General features: G+C 42.8%; 1 protein-coding gene across 2 annotated transcripts in view; it reads right to left on the reverse strand.

Moving 5' to 3' along the window:
• Positions 1-229: 229 nt before the first annotated feature.
• Positions 230-24,173, reverse strand: part of CHST11 (carbohydrate sulfotransferase 11) — a 245,420-nt gene continuing 221,476 nt past the window's right edge. For both annotated transcript variants that reach the window (XM_054033019.1, XM_054033012.1), the window contains exon 3: positions 230-5,359. In XM_054033019.1, the coding sequence (XP_053888994.1) occupies positions 4,505-5,359 (855 nt within the window). In that variant the 3' untranslated portion in view covers positions 230-4,504. The remainder of the gene's footprint in view (positions 5,360-24,173) is intronic.

The following is a 24,173-nucleotide window of genomic DNA, read 5'->3' on the forward strand; positions in this document are numbered from 1 at the left end:
GATTGGCTGTAGCTCAAACACAAGTTACGGGGTTGATGGAGGAATTAGTGTGTGGTTCTATGGTCTGTTATGCAAGAGATCTGACTAGTTGAGCATCATGGTCCCTTCTGGCATTACCATTTTATACAATCTGTTGCTTACCTCAAAGTGTGTGTTCTTTATTTTTGGTTTAAAACCCCCTCCCTAATCTGTATATTAGAATGCAAGACAGAAATAAAACACACAGAGAAACTCTTTCTTCAATTTAATTGAAGTTAATTAGAAAAATAATCAGGCTTGAATGGCTTTTTTTTCTCTTCAGGGAAAGATTTGTGAGCAGTTCACACTTTTGTTGGCAATGTATAAGTTAGCTTTTTTTTTTGTTTGTTTTATTAATAGTATATTCATCTATGAGGAGATACTTTTCTACAACAAGCCTTCTACTGCATACAAATAGGTGGGGAAAAAAAATCAAACCGCACATTGATGTTAAATTATATGTACATGTATTGTGCATGCATGTAAGAAAATAACACTCTCTGTAACAAGAGTAATAGTAAGGACAGTCCCTTTTTGTACCTGAAAAGTGCAGCAGACTACAGTTAACCTTAAAACAGCAGGGGTCAATTTACTTCTAAAAGCACTTTGCTGTTGCAGTGTGTAAGACTTGGTTAGACAGTCTCTGAAAAGGTCTCTAAACATATTTTTAAGGAGGCTGAAGCATGGAGGAAGTCTGATTTCTGTGAACTCTAACTAGATGACATTTCATGATGTGGACTCAGTATAGTTTGGAGTCCCAGAAGCTTACAGGTTTGGATCCACTGCAGACAAACTACTCTAACAACACTGGTAACAACTATCAGAGCATGAAGACATGGCCTCAGGATTTGTATGTACTGTTTGGGATCAACGTTTTGTACTTAGTTTTATACTCTTATTTTTCAGCTCTGGTCACTTTGCCCCCCTCCCTCCAAATCTGCAAGCCTCAGGCAGGCATGGAATTTGCACCCCCCTCCTCCTCCATGGCCCTGACTGGAACTGCTTCCCCTCAGCCTCCCCTCCCCCCCAAAAAATTAAGTCAAACTACACTTATGGAACCCCTGTTGTGTGAAGTTTGCATTGGTCTTAACAAATATTAGGTGTGAGTGATGTGTTAGTGGAATTAAGGATAAATGGTTACAAGGCAAGGGCTAGGGGCCTAATCCTGCTATAGGTATGCTCTGAATTCCATTGCTGGATTCGATCTTTTATCTTGGGTTTGGGAAATTGTGGGAGAAAAAGAGAAATCCTGTTTTTCTGCCAGTCTCTTCACTGTGAAAGGATGGTGCCTTTTTGAATATACCGGAAGATCCTCAGAGCCATATCTCTATGGGTTCAGGCAAAGGAAAATCTGGCTCAGTCAAATCAATACACCCTGTAGTTTTAAGTAGATCCTCTTGTTTAGTCCCAATTAGGAAGTAGGATATTACCATATTCTATTTGTCAATTGTTTTTTCTTTTCTTTTCTTTTCTTTTTTTTTTTTTAAACTATGCTCAATGTTGTCAAATTTGTTCCACCTTATTTAAATCAACACCCTGTGATAATCTAGGCCCAAGACTTTCAAGAACAACAAACGATTTTGGGTGCCCCATTTGAGACCCCTTTGATAAGGATTTTCAGAAAGTGCACCTGCCTTCTGAGATCAGGCTTCTTTAAAGTGCCTCAGTTTAGGCATCTGAATCACCGGCTGCTGTTGAAAATCTTGGTTCTTTTAATAGCAACTTCCTCATTTTTCCAAACGTTCTTCACCCAGTGCTTTTTATCAAAAAACATGAAATAAAATGTGCCCACAAAACAGTCAAATGAAAGAGAATATATAAGAACAGATGAAATTGTGGTGATGACAAGGGATGAGTAGAAACAAAAAGACGGAGGGAAAGTGCATCGTTCCTTAGTTTTTAAAAATTTACTGACCAGCATTTTTTCTTACATGACAATTTAAAAATAACTTCCTGTAAATGGGGAAAAAACACCCAACGGATGATAGAGAAAATTGGACTAAAATACTAATACTGCCAGGCACAGCATTGAGCAAGCAGATACAACCTATAAATAACTTGTAGAAAAAAATCCACTATCAGTGTAGATGGGGTTTTAAAAAAAGCAAATATATAACCAGTGAACTACATAATAAAAGAAAGACCGGGCACACCCTGTGATAGGCACTTGCACCAGATCCCACACACGCTATCCAAGACAAAACTGCTTTCAAGTAAAAAACGAGTAGGCAATCAGAAACCACTTAGGAATTCATAAATTCAGCCAGCCAATTGCGTACTAGCCCTGCTGCTATCCTCTCTCCCAAATAGTATCTGGGTTTTATATATAAAATGTTCATTTTAGAATTGACAGGAGGGGGGTGTGGTGTTTTTTTTTTTTTTTTTTTTAAAGGCCAAATTTCAGCTGTGAAAGTATGTTAGTTGCTTCTTGTTAGCTTTGTTACTTTGTCCTGACTGAGATTTTTGTCCAGCAATAGCTTTGCAAAATAGGACCAACTCCTATTTTCTCTAAGTCCTCGTCCGCTTTAAAAGTCAACAATGTCTGTGTGGGTCCTGGTGACTGACACAATTGTAAATCTGTGTAATTCCAGGGTCTAGCCCAGAGACTGATAAATTGGGTCAAAAGCAAAGCTGTTTTATCTAACCCTCCTCACAACTTCTTGAACGTTGGGAATTTGATTATAGTGAGAGATGGATATGGACAACTCGAAGTAAAAAAGCATCACATGTAGGCTCCTAAATCACATAGGCACCTTTGAAAGTGTTTTTTTTTTTTACCCATCACCTTGTTTTTTGCAAAACAAAATCCCAGCCCAATGAATGTTTGCAAAATCAATAGCAATCTTTGATTTTTGTAAAATCTATAGCCTTTATGGTAATAAAGAACTTTTCACTTGTCAAAGTGACAGCCTAGATTATCAACACCTGGTTCAAACAAATTCCACTGTTCCATTTTCAGCTACAGGAAAATAAGCCACAAGAAAGTGGTAAAGCAATGTAGTGAATTAGTTCCCTCTGCTACCTCTCCAGGTCAAGATAGCTCAGTAGTGAGTACATGATATTTCATAAATAGCGTACCCACTGCTGGATCCCATTTACATCCAACGCAGATAAAATTAAATAAATTTTGCAGTTGGAGAAGTCTGTATTCTTCGCACTGAGTTTGCTAATAGTTCTAGATTAGAATACCATTTTTTCTTATTTATAGTGACTAAATTATCCATACTTTGTTTGTTCAAAACATTCTCCATATAACAAAATAATCTACTCCTCCTCGTACAATATTTCATCTCAACAAATGTTATATACAGAGCAACTGCTACTGAAACATTCACCTTACATCAAAGGGTCATGTTCTCATACTAGACTTAACTCAGGTGCAGAATTAAACAGCTGGAAATTAGAAACACGCTCACCAATGGTGTTTAATATTGACTAATAAACAGAAAACAACACTACCCTTGGAGGGGAGAGGCCATGAAACCAACATGTATTAAGGATACAGGAGTGCTTTTATTGCCCCGTATGCTCAGATCAATATGAAGGTGATCTTTTTGGATGCCTATATAGTATATAAAAACTTATTATTGCCAAGATTCTCTGAAGTGACTAGTGAGTTTAGGTGCCCAACTTGAAATCTTTTAAAAGGGCCTGATTTTTTTAGAAAACGTTAAGCACCCACTTGCTGAAATCAGGCCTCCATTAAGGTGGCTCAAGTTGAGCATTCAAAATCTCTAGTTAATTTAGAAACTCTTGGCACATACTTTGTTGGTATGTAATATGCACAAATCCCTGTCAGCATTCATTGGGCTGGCAGGCTTGGAAATGCCAGGCACTGGGACACGAACGATATTGGTGATATTACCCCATCCAGATAAGAAAAATGTATGCTTGAATGTATCCCTTGAAGAAAGCAATTTCTTTTAGTCCTGGATTTTAAATATTTTTGTAACAAAATGTGTTTCATATTTTTCTTTCTTGTATGAGAAGATAACTTTTTAATTTTGCTTTAAGTGCAGAATCACCTTGGAAGAAATTATTTCTACTAGGGTTTCCAAAACATATGGCTAGTAACAATATACAAATCAATTCAGCTGAGGAAAGCACAAAACCAGATTCCCTTTGTCCAAATATTATTGTATTTCTGCTGCTAAAGTGAAACCTACCAAGAGACCATGTTTTAAATAAGTATAAATAACATTAATTAGAATTTGTTGAATGCAAAGATAAATGAAATTCACCAGAACACAATTAACGTTTATAAACAATGTAGCAGTAATATTCATTTCTAAAGCGAGATCATCACCATCCTGTTACCCCGCAAAGAGAACTGTCCTTTCTTACAGATGATTTAAATAATTTTGACTGTGCTGCTCGCAGCATCATTCAAAAAGAAAATATTAATTTACAAAATAACAATTCTCCATATTTATTATGACAAATAAAAATCTTAAATAAAACAGGCTTTCTTTCTTCCTTCTCCCCTTCATTCCAGTTTCAGGTAGCTTGGCACTGAGTAATTGAACATTAAAAAATCAAGTTTGTAGACTTCGTACAGTTGCGTTTGGTGTTCCGAGCTGATGTTCTGGAAGAACTCTGTGGTCATTTCATCAGTAGTTCTCGTAGACTTTGCATAGGTGGGGAACTTCAGGTAGCTGCCTACTCCTGCAAGTTGAAGGATGTAATTGGAATCATCTTCAAGTGTTTCATACTTTCCTATGAGGTCATAATGGATATGGCAGGGGTGGCAGAGGGAGTAGACAGTTTGCCAGTGCTCATTGAAAGGTTCTTCTCTTTGGGTATTTGGATCAATGAGATATGCCACAAACTCCTCGAATTTCACATCATCACCTTTACGCAGAGCCTCCTGGGTGGCATTTTTCCTTTGGCGCCTCACAATTTTGGTACCGTATCTCTTGTGAAAGGAGGTGTTGTACTTCTGGGTGAACTTGTTCCTGTAGGCTGACACCAGTCTCTCAAAAGGCTCACGGACAAACAGGAACTTCATGTAGCTTTTTAAACGGTGGTTGATCTCTGGAATGCTGTACTGGTTGAGGGTCTTCAGGTTTGAGGATATATGGGCTTCATTGGCTGGTATTTCCATGGGGTCGCTGTATTTGCCCCTTCCTGTCAAGACCATCATGACTCTCTTCCAGTTTGTACAGGCCACCTTGGGTACATAACAATAGATCATTTCATGATCTTCATCCACCACCAAATGTTTGAGATCGTTGGGTGTCAGCACACGGCGTTTCCTGCTAGACATGCTGTTGGCTCGACATATATCTGTGACTTGGTCTCTCCTAATCTGATGAAGGATTGCTGTGTTAGACAACTCCAACTGGAAAGAAAACATAGATACAAATAATTCAGTACACATAGGAAATTCTTGCTGCCTTTTTACTTACTAGGTTAATCCCCACTGCTCCATTTGTAGAAAAACAGACCATTGCAAGCACTGTATTTGAAAGACTTAATTCTTTGGCTGAATGCAGTAATTCCAAAGTTACAGGATAACCTTTTGCCTCTAAACTTCTTGATTCAAGCTGGTACAAATGTGGTCATTAATATTTTACTGCTTTTCCCCTTCGGCACAAGGGCAAGGGACACTGCAATCCTATGTATCTTGGCAGCAAATTTATTTGCCATGTAATTTTCCTGAAATGTCGTCATTGCTTTCTTAGATATAGAAAAAGAATCTCTTTTGACCACTGTAGTCAAACTCATTCTAGAGAAGTACAGAACCCAGCTTGACCTTTACTGTTGAGACATGGCTGGAGAACACCACTGTCAGACAGTTTGCCAAAACAAAAACAGCGTGTGCTCTTGTTGCAGATGTCTTTCACGCTACAGAATTAATAATCTCAGCTCATTTCTTGGTTATGACCTTGTCATGTGAAATAAAACCCAGGGAGATTTGCTTTTCCAAGGAGAGCAGTCACTGAAGGGATATCTCGAGGAGCAGGAAGAGAATTCCATCTATAACTTCCCGTCTATTGATTTGTGTTTAGTAGAAAGTGGTGAAGAGTGTGCAGCCTTTTTACACACTAGTACTGCAAACATGTTACCCTTTTTTTTATTTTGTTACGTTAACTTTTTTAACTGTTGTGGGCTGTTGATGGGGCTAGCTGCTATTGTCAATTAACTTACGTCTGGCACATAGAATGTGCCTTTCTGGCATATTTAGAAGGAATATCTATCTGAAGATTTCATAGAGCTTTACATATCTTAATTAACGTAGCCTTCCCATACCCCCCCCTCCCTCCAATGTACTGTAGTTAAGTATTAATATCCCTATTTTACAGATGGGAGAAATAAGAGACACTTGGGTTAAGCACTGAAATCTCACCCAGCTCCCAGGTGCCTAACTCCATTGGCAGTCGGCCCCTAATTCCCGTAGGTGCTTTAGAAAATCCCGCCTAGTGACATTAATGCTTTAGGGTATGTCTACATGGCAGTCAGAAGGTGTAACTGCAGCAGGCATAGACATACCAAGCTAACTTGAATAATAGCAGTAGTAAAGCCATGGCAGAACAAGTGGCTACACAGGCTAGCCCCACCCTCCCAGAACACTGGGCACAGGTTTGAGTGGCCACTGTCTGTGCTGCAGTAAAGGATCATCATAGAGCCAGACGAGTACCCAGAAGTCACCTCCTACAAGACAGGCCCAACAAAGAAAATCACAGAACACCACTAGCTGTCACCTTCAGCCCCCAACTAAAACCTCTCCAGCGCATCATCCAAGATCTACAACCTATCCTGAAAGATGATCCTTTACTCTCACAGATCTTGGGAGACAGACCTGTCCTCGCTTACAGACAACCCCCCAACCTAAAGCAAATACTTACCAGCAACCACACATTACTGAACAAAAACACTGACCCAGGAACCTATCCTTGTAACAAAGCCCGATGCCAACTCTGTCCACATATCTATTCAAGTGACATCATCATAGGACCTAATCACATCAGCCATACCATCAGGGGCTCGTTCACCTGCACATCTACCAATGTGATATATGCCATCATGTGCCAGCAATGCCCCTCTGCCATGTACATTGGCCAAACCGGACAGTCTCTACACAAAAGAATTAATGGACACAAATCTAACATCAGGAATCATAATACTCAAAAACCAGTGGGAGAACACTTTAACCTGTCTGGCCATTCAATGACAGACCTGCGGGTGGCTATCTTACAACAGAAAAACTTCAAAAACAGACTCCAACAAGAGACTGCTGAGCTGGAATTGATATGCAAACTAGATACAATCAACTCAGGACTGAATAAGGACTGGGAATGGCTGAGCCATTACAAACATTGAATCTATCTCCCCTTGTAAGTATGCTCACACTTCTTATCAAACTGTCTGTACTGGGCTAGCTTGATTATCACTTCAAAAGTTTTTTTTTTTCCCTCTTACCAACTCTGAGAGGCCAATTAAGTAAGACAACTCCCACCTGTTCATGCTCTCTGTATGTGTGTGTGTATATATGTCTCCTCAATATATGTTCCACTCTATATGCATCCGAAGAAGTGGGCTCTAGTCCACGAAAGCTTAGGCTCTAATAAATTTGTTAGTCTCTAAGGTGCCACAAGTACTCCTGTTCTTTTCTCAGAGTTGATCACATCATTCGGGTGACCCCACACTGCAATTCCACTTGCTAGGACATTATTACATTTACACTGTGAATTTCACCCTCAAGGATCTCAAAGCACCACTGAAATGCTGTCACTTTTGCAACATGCGTGGTGGCAACAAGCTCATCATGCTGCATAATGGTGGGGAAAGGAGGGGAAAACTTGGTCAAGGACACTGAGGCAACCTTCTTGGGCAGTCCAAGTCTTTCAAAAATAGGCGGCTATGGACGGACTTCTAAATCCCTATTCAGGCACCTAAGTGGCCTGTTTTTCCCCCAAATGCTGAGCCATTGAGATTAGTGGGACCTGCTGGGTGCTCACTGCTTTTGAAAAGCAGGCCACTCATTTAGTTGACTAAATTGGGATTTAGGAGTCTAACCTTCTACTTCTTCAAGTCTTGGCCCTGATTAATATGTCAGTGTTTGAACATTTAAGTGCAGCTGATGACCCGCTTACAGAGTACTATGGAATCTTTAGTGTCTACGGAAAGGAGACAAGCTGGTTTTCTAATTCATTTAAAATACAGAATATTAATGATCAAGCAAACAACTATTTAAATATTTCTATTATTTTATTACAGAAAAATAACCCAGCTTTGCAAAAAGTTACAGAACTAGGCAGCCCTCCTAACCCACTGTGTGACTTGGGCAAGTCACTTCACTTCTCTGCACCTGTTTCCTCTCCTACCCTTTGTAATATCTGTTTAGATTTTCAGATGTCAGCCAGAGACCATCCCTGGCCCCTGCCCTATGTGTCTGGACAGTGCCTAGCACAATAGGTCTCTGGTCTTCATTGTGGCCACCAGGTATTACTGTAATACAAATAAAATGAAAACCAGCCATTCTATCTTCTTTGGCTCTTTCCCAGAGTTTTAATCCATACACAAATGCCTAACACAAGCAGTGTAGACAATCTGGATCATCTCCTGGGTGTGGCATTCCTCTGAATGTTGGCCAGGCACATTTAAAGTGCAGTTTGATGTTACAGCCCTGGAGATGGGAAGCCAACTGTAGAATGTGCTTCCTATGTCCTATGGACGTTGACTAGCAGGGAATTTGTAAGTAGGATGTCTAAATGATGTTGTCCAGGATCACACTGCTGTTTAAAGAAAGTGTCTTTTCTGAGGGTAGAGGGGAAAGAAATAAGAAATTCAACAGTTGAAATTCACAAAGCTACAGGAGCAACATTAGCCATTAAATTAACTGGATTTTCACAAGAGATTAATTTTGTCCATGGTACTGAACAAAATACTGCTCTTCATACAGGTAGAAACACCCCTGTTTTAGTTAATGGCAATATTGACCTCTGTTGACAGCAGTAGGAGCAGGATAGGGTCCAGTCCCTTATTTTACTTCCAGATTTAGAACAACTTTTAAAGTTTGCAATATTCTAATATGTGTTGTTTTTTTTTTCTTATGGCTCTGTTTTTGGACTACATAGAGGAATTACGGGGAGATGTTCCATGGCCTGTGCTATACAGGAAATTAGTGAAGATGATGTAATGGTCTCTTCTGGCCTTAAAATTTATGAATGAATCTTTGAAGTGATATACTTTGTACTTCCCCTTACATATAATTACTCATAGAGTTTCTCCTCTCAGGGCATATGCACATTACCATTTATAGGAATTTCATATATCCAGGGAAAGGAGAATAATGTCTCATTTCGGATTGCAACTAAATTGGGTTGCACACAATTGAATTAACTCCTTAAAGGGCACATTCCAAATTGGCACTTATTGTGCCTTTTGCTCTTTCAATATGAAGAAACTACCTGGGCACAGTTAGGTCCCAATTACCACATTTACTAAAAAGACATAGGCCTAGCTACATATATACTGCTGCTCTGGGTCTGGCGGCTTCTAAACCACACAACACAATGAGCACCACTAGAGGGCTCACTATTTAAAAACCCATCTATTTAATCTACACTACAGCACTTGAACTATTCAGCCATCTTCAGAGTGCGGAAGACAATCAGCACCATACAGGAGACTTGGGACTGGGAGCTTCACTCTAGACTTTTGCCTATTGGGTCAGGCGTCTTGAAGAACACGCTAACTTCACTGCTGTTGCAAGGTGGTGTAACTACAGTGAAATCAATAGTTGTGCTACATCCCTTGAGCAGTGAGGCAGGTGCATTGTTCTTGGCATTTATAGGCAGGTTTTTCTCCCCACTAGTAAAGCAAATGTTCTTTGGTGGCTGACCCACATATCAAATGAATCTTAGGAAGCAGGTGTCATCTTCTCTACCCAGAGGAAGAGCACACGGCTGGCATTCACCTAGTGATAAGAGGCGATTATAGGTCTCAAACTGAAGCGAAGGGAGACATCAAAGGACTCTCACTGTGCAGCCAGAGGTTAGTTAAGGTAACGCAGCCAGTGACTGAAGTCATAGGGTGACACCAAGCAGTCTTTTGTCTAATTGACCTATATTCCATGTACTGTCTACCCCAGGGCCTAGGGTAATATACAGTGCAATTTTAATAAGTGTGCCCTAAGGCTTAATATTTAATATACTTATTTTAAAATAACTCTGAAGTTTCTTGTGCTGTGGCTCAGAACCATTTAATTCTGTATCTGTGCAGGGACAAAGTCACTTATTGACTTCATTGGCTCAACGTGGAAAAGAGACGCAGTTCCAGAATCAGCAGCGGATTTGCATCTACTTAACGTAGGGATGAATTCGATCCTGCAAGTTTATTTTCTTTAAAGCTGCACAGTTAGTTTCCTTTAAAGACATGCTTGTGGTTCTAAGGTTAGCTATGTCAGTGCAAAGCAAAGGAAAATATACCCAAAGGCTATTTGAACAATTTACTCTGGCTGCTGAAATAAGTTGAAGATCCCATGGATCGGATGAGAGGCAAATCAAACAACTAGTGCATGCTCATGTTCCCCACTGAAGTCGTCATGCTGGGCTTCAGTAGCGGTTATGCAAATGCAACTGAAAGGATAATGTGGACCTTACTCTTAGGTTTGCATAAATTCACTGCTAGAGTTAATTACTTGCAGCCTTGATTCAGGAAAGTACTTAAGGAAACACTTAAATCCATCCTTGGTTAGGATAGCACTTTAAGCACGTGCTTAAGTCCTACTGAAGTCAAGAGAGGGGAAGGGGAATGGGAAAGGCAGCAGGAGAGGAAGATAAACACATATTTTAGTTTAAGTGCTTTCCTGACTCAAGGCCTAACATAGTGAATACGGTTTTTGAGGACATGCTAAAATGCATTAGTTTTACCCTAATGAGACTGACCCTCAGTCGCTATTTCTTTCCTGTTGGCGTTGTAACCTGAGACAGATAAACGACCATGTAAAAACTGAAAAGTTTTCTCACTCTCCTGACTTGGCATCGGGGTGAAGCAGGACAACACACCACAAATAGTTTCTTCAGCTCTCAATCTCAGGTGTAGCAGCAGCAATAAATAATTAGCCAACAGTCTAATACCAGAAATAGCTACTAATAGAGGTGCTGGCCTTATTTAGACCCCAGATGAAGTACAAAGGAAAAGAGACCTGTTTTTTGTTGTTTTTTAAAAGGGTTCTGCTCACCTGGGGATATTTTTGTGTGTGTAACATAGACGGGTCCTTTAATGTTTTGAGGGTTAACAAATCAGCTGCTTTCCATACTCCTGACTTCTGCAGAAACTGTCAGGCAGGGTATGTGTGTTAGTTTGTTATCTTTAAGTGACATTAGATGGCATATCTAAAGCATGGCTAAATTCAAAGAAAAGAGAAACTGCCTGTGTGTTATTGCTAAGTTCATGCAGTGCCTTGCAACGTCTGGGCCTGATCCAGGGAGGGGCTGAGCTTCTCTTGTGAGATGCTGATCATCATCCATTTTCACTTCAGGACGCTCAGCCCTTTGCTGGATCATGCCCATGGCTAGGCATGTGTCATGGTTTTGTGCTGTTTCTCTACAGGGGTATATGCTACTGGGACCTGCATTTGCTGACAAATTGACAGCCATCAACCTTCAACACAGACAACTACAGATTGATTGATTGCCAGTGGATAAACTATAGTAATGAGCTGGGAGGTATTTTCTTCTGGCTAGGTAAGCACAGCAGGGTGAGCTAATCTTTGAGGGCCTTTCCCGGCTTTGTGGTCAAGCAGCATGTTCAGAATCTGACCTGCTAATTGAAAACATTTCCTTAAGTGGTGTGTTATACTTCAGGCTTTATGGGTATTTGGCTTGTTCCGGTTCATTTAGATATCTGCACTTAAGGCATTTCCCTAATGGGGGAGTGAGGAAATACCTGTATGTCACTCAAAAAAAAAATCCTCAAGGGCTCAATTCTGTCTGTGAAAGGGACGCAGACAAGTGCATACATGCTGCAGAACGAATATTTTTGTGTGCCCAGATTCTCCTGCCCTGCGGCAGCTACTCCTTATGCAGACTGTTGCTACTAGAGCCATGAATAACCTAAGCGGTGAGCACAAAAGCTGTTAGGACCAGTAATAATGTGAGCGGGGTGGCTGCCAGGCTGCAGGGAAGCACAACTGGGCATGTGGACCATGTCTTCAGTAACATGGAATGCCACTCCGTTCAGTTCAGGGGGACAGTTGAGATTTGCCATAGCGAGGACTGCAGGATTTGCTTTGAATTACTTTGTGGTAGAAGGTTGTCTCCTGCTCAACCTTGTATGCAAAAAATTTCTGTCTACTCTTTCACTGTGGTAGCTAGCTTGGGTGCTACTGAACTAATCTGTGTTTCTGATGAAGATAATGTATTTTATCCACTATCATTAGTATAAATCAAAGCTAATCTCCACTAGGGTTACCATATTTCAGCAAGAAAAAAAGAGGACGGGAGGAGCCCCGCCCTAGCCCCGCCCCTGCCCCTCCCACTTCCCGCCCCCCCAGAACCCCCAACCCTCCCCCCGTTCCTTGTCCCCTGACTGCCCCCTCCTGGGACCCCTGCCCCTAACTGCCCCCCAGGACTCCACTCCCTATCTAAGCCTCCCTGCCTCTTGTCCCCTGACTGCCCCAACCCTTATCCACACCCCCACCCCCAGACAGACCCCTGGGACTCCCACGCCCCATCCAACCACTCCCCACCCCCTGACAGCCCCCCCCCCAGAACTCCCAACCCATCTAAACCCCTCTGCTCCCTGTCCCCTGACTGCTCCGATCCATCTCCCCACCCCTGCCACCTGACAGCCCCCCCCAGAACTCCCAAACACTCCCCCCCTGCTCCTTGTCCCCTGACTGCCCCCTCCTGGGACCCCTGCTCCTAACTGCCCTCCAGAACCCCACCCCCTACCTAAGACTCCCTGTTCCTTGTCCCCTAACTGCCCCCTCCTAAGACCCCCCCCAACTGCCCCCCAGGACCCTACCCCCTACCTGCACCCTGAGTGCCCAAAACCTTCTCCACCCCCCCAAAAAGCCCCCCCCGTTTCTTGACTGCCACCTCCAGAACCTTCCTGCCCCCTGACCTCCTTACCCTGCTGCTCAGAACAGAGTGTTGAGCTCTGTGCAGCCGAGCCGGACACATGGCTGAGCTCCCCAGCACAACAAAACCCGGTCCCTGGCCCTGCACAACAAAACCCGGTCTGGCCCTGCACAGTGCTGCCGGACTGGGCTGCAAGGGAGCTGCCGGCTCAGAATGCAGGGCGGATCCGGCTCCTCTACAGCTGCTCCTAAGTCCAGCCCGGGACTTCCCTGCAGCCCTCCCAGCTGCTCGCTCTGCTAATCCCGGACATTGTGAGTGCTTTACAAATTCCCCCCGGACGCTATTTTTAGCACAAAAAGGAGGACATGTCCGGGTAAATCCGGACGAATGGTAACCCTAATCTCCACCAATTTTTGTTAAAGTTGGTGATGTTTTGCACCAGTGAAATAGACACATACCAAATGATAACACAGTATGACCAGCTGAAAACAGGGTCTTATAACAGATGGCGTCAGGGAGCCTTAACTATAATTGGTGCTACCAGTTCCACCTATAATACATATAACACTCATGCATAGAATATTTCAGCTGTAGAAAACGTCTCCAATATTAACAACAACAACAACAACAACAAAAAGATATCAACACACCCAGTAAGAGTGCTATGATGTGGGTTAGTAATTTAATATAGAAGATGTTTAATATTTTCCCAAATGCATACCCTTGCAAATATGCAGAATATTTTCAGTCTTATTTGCAGCTCAGAAACATGAATTTGATTCTTGCAACTTTGTGTTGTAACTGCAAGACAGTCCCTCACACCGATATTATGCAATATTTTAAATTCTTGACTTTAGACGTTTGTGGGCCCCAGCCACCACAATAGCTATTTGTCCTCCGAATAGATTTTCCTCCGATACCTCAGCGTTGGTTAACCTCCCAATTTGCCCTTCTCAAAAGAATATCTCTTGTAGTTTAGACTCTACGTTATTTCGTACCTGAAATGTGCACTGTAGGTCAATAATTTAGAACTGTGCCTTGAAATAAATTTGAAATAAGCTGGGGGGTTGATTTTTTTTTTTAAAGGTAACCCAGTAGATTTGGAGATATTGTCAGAACTCTGCTTTATTTAGTCCCATGGCAAATCCTGTAAATGTTAAACACTTAAAATTCATTTTTTGTAGCTAGACTATTAGTACTACTACTATTAGTAGCTCTACTAAAGTCAAGGTTGAATTTGGCTGCAGCCTGAGCCTCTACAACAGGGGTGGGCAAACTACGGCCCGGGGGCCGCATCCGGCCCTCCAGACGTTTTAATCCGTCCCTCGAGCTCCTGCCGGGGAGCAGGGTCAGTGGCTTGCCCAACTCTGCACGGCTCCCGGGAGCCGTGGCATATCCCTCCTCCGGCTCCTACGCATAGGGGCAGCCAGGGGGCTCTGTATGCTGCCCCCACTCCAAGCACTTCCACTGCAGCTTCTATTGGCTGGGAATTGCAGTCAAGGGGAGCTGCAGGGGTGGTGCCTGCAGACAGGGCAGTGCGCAGAGCCGCCTGGCCGCGCCTCCGCATAGGAGCCAGAGGGGGGACATGCCACTGCTTCTGGAAGTTGTTTGAGGTAAGCGCCGCCCGGAGCCTGCACCCCTGGACCCCTCCCATGCCCCAACTCCCAGCCCAGAGCACCCTCCCACAACCTGAACTCCTCATTTCTGGCCCCACCCCAGAACCCACACCCCAGATAGAGCCCTTACCCCCTCCTACACCCCAACCCCTAATTTTGTGACCATTCATGGCCTGCCATACAATTTCCATATCCAGATGTGGCCTTCAGGCCAAAAAGTTTGCCCACCCCTGCTCTACAGCCTGGCAAAGAGTGAGGGTCCCAGAGCTCAGGCTGCAGTCTGAGCCTGACTGTCTATACCACAATTAAACAGCCCCTAAGACTGCGCCCTGCAAGCCTGAATCAGCTGGCACAGGCCGGGCACGAGTGTCCAAGTGCAGTGAGACATACCCCGAAAGGTCACACTGTGCTATTAAAATGAAAAGAGCCCAACACTGCCCATTTCCCATTAGAAAACGGAGGGGGTTTACAACACTTAATGTTGGTCATTAACAATACAAACAACTCTAGTACAGCCAATTCAGATAATGTCTGGGAACACCATTCATGCCAGGGAACAGAAAAGATTTGGATAAGAGGGAGATTTAACCAAATCTTTGGTTCAACTGACTTGGGCTGCAGTGATTCTTCTTGAACAGCTTAGTAATATTTTACAATCCATAGAGCAGAATACTCTACTGCCCGCACATTTTATGTACTTCATCGCTCTGCAGTCTCAGGTTTGAGGGTCTTTTTAAATTGCCAGAATTAGCATCACATGAAATCCACAACAAAACTTCAAAATTAATATTTCCTTCCCCCCCCCCCCATTTAATAAAACACATCAGACAATATATAAACCTGGTACATAAAAGGGGGTGGTCTGTGTGATTGTGTACCACGTTTCTGTCTGTCTACAACTCTGTCCCACGGTAATCCTGACACAGAGGTTGGATAGTAGAGGATAATACTAATACTGGTGTAAGAGTACAGGCACAATGACAGAAAATGAGCAAATAAACCCACTTGAAAGGTTTCTTAAAATAATGTGGTGTTGCTTTTCCTTTTCATGTACCTTATTGTATAGCAACACTTTCAGTGAGCCCAAGTGAAATAAGTCTCATTAGTGTTACCCAAGATGCAGAACAGTCTCATCTATTATGTAAAATGAATGACTGGGGGAGGGGGAAATCAATAGGGTTTTTTGGGGTGGGGGAAATTCCTCATAGTGGTAGCTTGCACTTTTCATCTCCAAGGATCTCAAAGTGTTTTTTTTTTTTTTTTTTTTTTTTATAGACACAAACACACACTACTGAAGATGGGGGAGGGGCTTAAGAGGAAAAGTAACATGAGGACAGACCCCCCCCCACTACTGAATTAAATTCAGGGATTTACCTATCAGCAGGATTTAGGTCATACTGCAGGAGATGAAAAATATGGAACCCACTCAAATAAAGCAAAAGGAAATGTAGGTACAATACTTGTCCCCCAGGGTACCAGGGCTAACTCCCAATTTAGAACAAGTGTTACAAATTACAGTAACTCTTCTCCTCACAGGGGAAGTACCATGGTGCCTCTTATGAGCACAGCGGCCAGGGATTCTGTATTACATCTCATTTGGAAGACAACAGCCAGATCCTTAGCTACTGTAAATCCTCGTTGCTACACCCAGCTGAGGTTCTGGCCTAGCATCTCTAGCAGCACAGATGCCCATAATACTATGCTGGGTCAGAGGAAAAATGGATTCAGAGCAACACCTTCTGAATCAACACTATTTCCTCCAGCACCATAATTTTCCTAGAAGGACCCCCATGCCCCTACTCCCTGCTGCAGCGCATTTAGCTTGCAAGAGTCAATGATGTCACCCTCTTAAGTTGTAATCAGGCTTTATAAAGGGACTACAGACAGACCCTTTAAATACAACTTGGAAATAAGCATTCTGGCAGTATCCTAGACTGGCAACGACAGAGAACAGTGGAGACAAAGGTCCAGCTAAAATAATCAATTTAAATACAGCATTTTTGGGGGACAGATGAGAAGCCTCAGGAAGGATCATGAACCCAGGATAATTTGAAGAGGAATGTTAGTGCTGCAGCATTTCTTGGGACCTAACTTACAGAAGGGAAACTTGGTGTCTCAAGTTGCATCTACTAAACGCATTCAGTGTTATAAGATGGCTGGTAGAAAGAAAAAGAATTTAATTGGGCAGATTTCCAATTCCTTGTCTCATTTAAAACAACAGCAAAAACAAGGAAACCAAAGGCCAAACCCTCGGTGTAAACTGGTGTCGCTCTGTTGTAGGCAGTAGAGCCTACAACATTTATACCAGCTGGAGATCTGGCTCCAAGATTCTAACAATAATGTGACTTTGATTTGGTCCTTCTATGACAAAAAAGGACAGTATGTTTGATGAATTTGTCCACTTTTGGCTCATTCTTTAAGTACGGTCATAAATCACTGTTCATATTAAAAACTAAAAGTTCCTGCCATTTACGAATTTAATTTAAAATGAAAAACCTTCCTGCTTTCTCACCTGCATTGCTAGAGGTCACCACACACTTTCAGTATCTGTTATGACACTGCTAACACATTGCTGAATTCCATAAAAAGGAAGAGGTTCCCAACGCGGTAAACTGGAAAGAATCAAGGAGAATGCAGTTACGTTGCAATCTGCCTAGATTTCATCCAAAGTTGTTCCTAGTGCGGGCTTGAGAGTTCCCATCATTTCACTTTGGGGAATATCCCCAGTAGCCACTGTATAATGGCCCTCTCTTTCCTGATGGTATGACTGCCACATTGTTTCAGACATGCTGTGGACAGCTATCACCAATTCATGGTGTATGGTACACTGCAGTATGAGCATTATAAGGTGACATCCTGATACAGAAGTCGAATCCAGGACCTTCTGGGTGAGTGAAAACAGACCTTTCAGTTTGATCTTGTAAACCCTCTGTGTGCAGAACTGCCACTGAGGTCTATGGTAATTAGACAGGTGGAGGGCTTGCAGAATTGGGCCTTGAGTCATTAGACACTGATCTACATAAGCCACAAGATTTTGAGCAGCTGACTTAATTTGCCTTGCAGCCTTCCCACTTATCTCTTAAATAACTATGAGTTATTATAAATTAATGTACAAGGCACTGATGAGACATAAAACATATCAGCCCAAGCACAAAGAACTTATCTAAGATAACTACAGAGAAGAAAGGATGTGCTAGGACGCCCAGCAGAGAGAGTAACCTGACATTTTGTTCTATGTTGTTAGCTCCCTCCTGTAGCCTTTTTGAAAGAAAAGTGTCTCAAGAGACTTGAATGAGGACAGAGAGGGGGCTAGGGAAAGTGGGTATGAGTGGGCATTTCATATATAGCAGCACCGAAGGAGATTATGAGACACATGATGCGTTAAGAGTAGCACTCCTGATCTGGGCCAGGGAGTGCGTGGGGGGGACATCATAAGAGATGCAAAATGGATGGAGTTGCATAGGGCTTTAAATGCGAGGACAAGGAGTTTCATTTTGCTGCAGCGGGCATAGGGAGTCAGTGGAAGGATTGGCTCTGGCATCTCTCTCTTTCAAGATGTAGTCCAACTGCAATTCCATGTTGGACCTAATCCAAAGACCATTGACGTAAAGGGAAAGACTCTCCTCCACTTCAGTGGACTTTTGATCAAGCCCATTTTCATTGAAGTGGAATAGCTGGTATTTCGCACACTTCAACCAGAAACTTTCCAGAGATGCACTATAAGGCCACTGAACCGAAGCTTCTATGCCAATGATATTCATTATCAAGCCTACTTCATGAAAATGCACCTAACTCTAATTCACAGGACAGGCTGAAGGCTTGATAGATGTTCTGATACCGTAATGATGGGCATCAGAGAAGAGCCTGAATACAACAGAAGAGATGAAAAATCTGTAGTTTCCCTAGGTTTGGAGGCACCTAGGATACATACTTCCCTCTGACCCCACATGGCTCTGGCCTGGCATCCGATATTAATGGATTTCTCTGTAACCCGGTGTAATGTTGCACTGTATATGATTTTATGAAAATATACGAATGTAACTGGAATATGCTTCATGCAAAATGTCTCTTATAAGGTATCATTACAAAGCTTATAATCTACTGAGTGTGATCATCCTATTTGTATAAATTTACCACTCTTGTATCTGAAACTAGAAATATGAAATATAACTGAGGGCCTATTGTAATTATGCAATGTGTGGGCCATTAATGGTGGTTTGGAATCTTGATGGCTCCCATTAACCAGGACAATTGACTGCAGATGGCTCTGTTTTACCTGTAAGTCTTCCTGTATAGGTGTGTGCTGGCAAATGGGTAATGAAGTCTTACAGTGATATGTGATCAAGTCACCTGAACTGGAATCCATCTTTAACCTAGTGCTTTTCCATTGAGAAGAGGGGGGGAGGGGATGACCCAGAGGGACAAAGGATTCCCGCCTTATACAAAAGATATATAAATGGGTGGAACAGAACAAAGAGGGGAGCCATCACGAGGAATCCCCTAGCTATCACCTGAGCTGGAACAAGGGCTGTACCGGGGAAAAGACTGTGCCCAGACTAGGAAGGTGTCCAGTCTGTGAAAGAGACTTATTGAAACATCTCTGAGGGTGAGATTTTTACCTGTACTCAGTTGTATTACTGTATTAGGCTTAGATTTGCATGTTTTATTTTATTTCACTTGGTAATTCACTTTGTTCTTTCTGTTACTACTTGAAACCACTTAAATCCTACTTTCTGTATTTAATAAAATCACTTTTTACTTATTAATTAACCCAGAGTATGTATTAATACCTGGGGGGTGAGGGGGCAAACAGCTGTGCATCTCTCTATCAGTGTTATAGAGGGCGAAAAATTTATGAGTTTTCCCTGTATAAGCTTTATACAGGGTAAAACGGATTAATTTGGGTTTAGACCCCATTGGGAGTTGGGCATCTGAGTGTTAACGGAAAGCAGCTTACAGAAGTGTTCTTGTCTTTAAGTCTGCAGCAAGTAATTCAGACCCTGGGTCTTTGTGGGAGCAGGCTAGTGGGTCTGGCTCAAACCAGGCAAGGTGCTGGGGTCCCGAGCTGGCAGGGAAAGCAGGGGCAGAAGTAGTCTTGGCACATCAGTTGGCAGTTCCCAAGGGGGTTTCTGTGATCCAACCCGTCACACCCAGTTTCTGCTCTTGTACCTCTGGCACAGTCTAGGTGTTATATTTTCTATTTGCGTCTCAGCAGGGTAACCCCTATCCTGTCTCAATACAATTTACTCAGTCTCATCCTAAATCAGTTTTCCATTTTCAATTTTTAACTCAGCATGGTGTGTACCAGTATTGCTCTGAAGCTTTTGAAAACCAAATAGCTTTTATTTTTCTAACTGCTGCTTAGCTGGTTTCTCATAATATAATTTCCTAGCTTTAGTAATTTGCAAAGAAAAAAACAACCCAAAGTTTTTACCTGATCCTGCACGTGTTTAAATGTGCGGAACTTCCACTCCATGCAATGGGTGTTCCGTGCCTGGAGTGCTGGCAAGATCAGATCAGGGCATGATCCTGCTATTCTTACCCACCCAAGCAGTTCTGCTGAACTCCGCTCATATGAGTAAGGGATGTAGGATCAGAAAAGGGCCAGCTTTTGCCAAGGAATTACACTCGCTGTATTTGTTAAAATAAAAAATTAGATAACATTAGATGCGAAGAACAGATTCCACAAAACACCTACTCCACTTCTTACAATGGTGCCCAGAGGCCTCAACAAAGATTAGGGCCCCGTTGTGCTAGGCACTATATAAACATACAATTAAAGTCCTGCCCCAAAGAACTTACAATCTAAAGAGAAGACATAGATACAGGAGGGGAACACGGACACTGAAGTTATTTCCTCCAACGTCACATGGCAGGTCATTGGCAAAGCGGGGGATAGAACCCACAGTCACCCGAGTCTCAATCCAGTGCCCTACTGGACCACACTTTCGATCTCGCTTACATTTTTCTTTAACCTAATGATTTAAATGAACTTGTCAGACAAACAAGAGTAATGCAGCAAAAGCCTTTGCAGAATGAACTTACTGAACTGCTGCAAGTCAACATTTCATCTTTGATTTCTGTTACTTTCCCTCTGCGCACTTGTATTGTACTCAGATCATAACCTTGATATTCCAAGGGCAAGGCTTCCCCTGCACTTCTGGAACTGTCACGCACCGATGTGCAGAGGAGATAACTGATCTAGGTTGCCCTCGTTCCACTGTCTTAATGGCGGCAAACTGGAACTTGCCCAACATCCTGCTTTTTCACCTTCATACTTATGTATCAAAAGAACGGTGTGACTCCACGCTTTTAAAAAATCTCCTATTAAAATGCTATCAGCCATTTATAAACTTAATGCCAATAGGACTTTCCAGCAAATATTTCTGCAGTAGAATCTACTTGTATAGCAATATCATTTATTAGGTTAGAAAGAAAAGTGGGCTTCCTCTACCTCTTTGTAATTTTTTGTGTTCTTCCGATTAAAGACAAATATCAGAGGTTCTGACCCAAAGAAGAGTTGGGGTTGGAGCTGGGGTTTCTCTCACCTCTCAGGATGAGGCCCAAAGAGAGAGCAAGACAGGCTAATGACCATATACAATGAAGCTGTAAATGAAATGAAAATTTCCCCCCAAGGCATCTCAGTTCCTGTGCACAAAGAGAAACCCACTGGCAGTAGTAAGCAGCAAACAACTCCACTGCAAGCTTCCTTAAGTAGATCTCTGATTGGCACAATGCTGCCGCAACTGCTTTCCCTCAGCGCCCCTTCCCATTAATGCCAGCACGAGCCAGCAACAATGCCAAAAATACACAAGACACCATTTTAATGCTCTGCAAATGTGACCACCAGGCGCTTTCTGAAAAGACTATTTCCCTGGGTCAAAGCACAACAGTAAGAGAGTAGTGACAAAAATTCCCAAATAACCATGTGACAACTAATTCAGCGAGTTCCTTATTACCTTTTTAAGCCCTTTAATTGCCACATAAAGCTTTCTGATGTTAAAATCTATGGGAAATTTTAAAAATTTGTATTAACAGTATAACTTCTTGTTACCTTCCTGTCTGTCTGAGTTTTGTCTCACCTGATAATTGATATAAAATTGTTCATCTCTTTTTGGGGCAGGGTGCTAGATTTTAATTTACAGTAAAATCAACAGATTTTTCCTTTTAAACTAGTTTGATTGTTTGTTTAAAACCACCTAGCTCCATTCTGTTTTTTCAAAGTTCTTACTCTTAGCTCATTTCCTTGGGAAAAGCTTATGGGGTGGGGGTGGGAAGCCACTCTTAAGGTTTGCTTTCTGTTTGCTCCTGAATTGTCAGGCTGCAGACTATGGCTGCCTGCCCTGCATTATGCGCCTTTCATGGATTCTGAACACTTGCCAGATTCTATTTTTTCCCCTCCACTGATCTGGTTAAAACGCTGACTCCCCTTTTGCTGCTCTCACAGCCTGTCCTGCTCTGTTGGCTGCTTGAAGACTCCATCAAGAATGGGAGGCAACAGAGCTCCAGCAATAAGTTTTTCAAATATGTGCCAGGCTGTAGCTATAAGCATGTAAACCCTTAAGTAGCTAGGTCCTTCCTATCTCCTGGCATAATTCTTTTTACATTGCCTAGCTCCTGCTCACTGGCTCTGTGGGGTCACAGGACTTGGGAATGTTGCCCTCTCCCCATTCCCATGAAAACAGCAGGGCAGGACCCAAAAAGTGGTAGGAGACGGTGCTAGCTACAACACAATGGCCCAAGAGAGGCACAGTCTGTAGCCAGTGGCAAGTCCAAACACTCACTGTGTGTATGGCTGGGGTCAACAGCATGCACTAGAGGGAGGTGCACTCGCCTCCTTTATAAGGGTGAAGCAACATGTGGCTGGCATAGCCTTGAAGCTGCCCACCTTGAGCCATCCTGCCCAGCACAGGCATGATGGCTTCCATCCCCGATGAACAGCCAGCATCCTTCCCTTCATCCTCTGCGTGGTTCCCTAATGTGAGGGTGGTGCATGTTGACATAAAATGGTACCATCTGTAGCCTCTCCTTCAATGCAGGTGAGACTAGTATCATGTGGTTTAAACCCACTGCACTTCCCCCCCACATTATAGCCTTGGAAAGGGACTAGGTTAAGAGATCCTTCAACTTGACTATAATTATATACATATGGAATGGGTTTTCATTCTGCCCAATTTTTTACTTGCTTGTCATTGTTTTTTCAAGGGAAACGGCTCATTTTCTCTGGGTTTAACATGTAATGCTAGTAACATGGAAAAGAATGAAATCCATACGTGATGGATGGGCTTTGAAAGAGTAGGAGACTATATTTCAGATCACGCCTAAGGACTGAGAGGGCAGGGAGGCTGAATGCCTTCTCATGCCTAGAGATGGTCCTTCCAGGGCAGGACTGAAACATTTTGGTAGGGCAGGGTGGAGGCAGCACATGCTGCCCACTGCCTGTGCTACACCTGTAAGATGAGTGAATAGAAAATGTCCTTAGCTAAGGCTAGCAGTATGACACCTTAGCCCAGCACTAAATCCACACACCCCTTTTTATCTTGTAAAGTACAATCCATGAAGACATGGTCCATCTGCTAGCAGAGGCCACACTTTTATTGGCTGCAGCTGGAGAATGTGCTCCTCTGTATCCTACATGGATTCACATAAGTAAGGAGCCAGTGGCAACTTCTTCTGGCCCACTTGCACTGTCCCTCTCTGTGCTGCTGAGTATGGGATCCCTCCTGCCCAATGAAACCTCTGCAAGGGTCCCACCGAGTTGCTATGGCACAAAGCACGGTGAATTTCTATTTGCCCTTTGAACCCTGATGCTAATACATATACTGTAAGGTGGCTGACCTAGCAATATAAAATAATGGGCATAAAATGCCTCAAGCTCCCTTTCACGTTGAATTTAAAATGCAAACAGATGTACAGGCAGGATGTTTATCCTTTCTTCTTTAAATTATTTATAGTGGTTTAGACTGGGCGACCCTATTACACTCAAGTAAATGCATCAGCTTAGACCAGGAGTTACAATATCTTCCATTGCTAGAAAATGAAGCCAAATGGTGCTTGTATCGGAGATGCAGCAGTTCCAGATCCAGGGGCTATTGTCCAGTTAGTGAATTCTGTGATGTCACAGAATGTTTTAAAGACCGTATCAGGGCAAGACATCAGTTCTTCCCTTTGTGAGCATTTCACAAAGGTGGGTCGAGTCCAGGTGAGTTCTCTGTCAGTTGGACATCTCACGCTGTTGGTCTTGAGGCACTTTGGATACTGTGTTTGCTCGCTTTCTGTTTTTGACTTAGGGTGAGAAGAGACTGCTTACTCCCCACAGAAAAGATGGGGAGGGCACCAGGAGCCTTCTCTTCATGCATCCAGACATGGACCAGTCACAGGGGGTCTCCAGCATGCCAGGGTTTCCATCCACCACTGTTGCTGCAGGAACTAGCAAACCCAGAAACATGGCTCTCCCGAGAAGCTGCCTTGTCTACCCCTGGACACATGGTACCTCAGGGCGGCACAA

The sequence above is a fragment of the Malaclemys terrapin genome, chromosome 1 (genome assembly GCF_027887155.1).
Source record: "Malaclemys terrapin pileata isolate rMalTer1 chromosome 1, rMalTer1.hap1, whole genome shotgun sequence".
In the NCBI taxonomy this organism is placed as follows: Eukaryota; Metazoa; Chordata; order Testudines; family Emydidae; genus Malaclemys; species Malaclemys terrapin.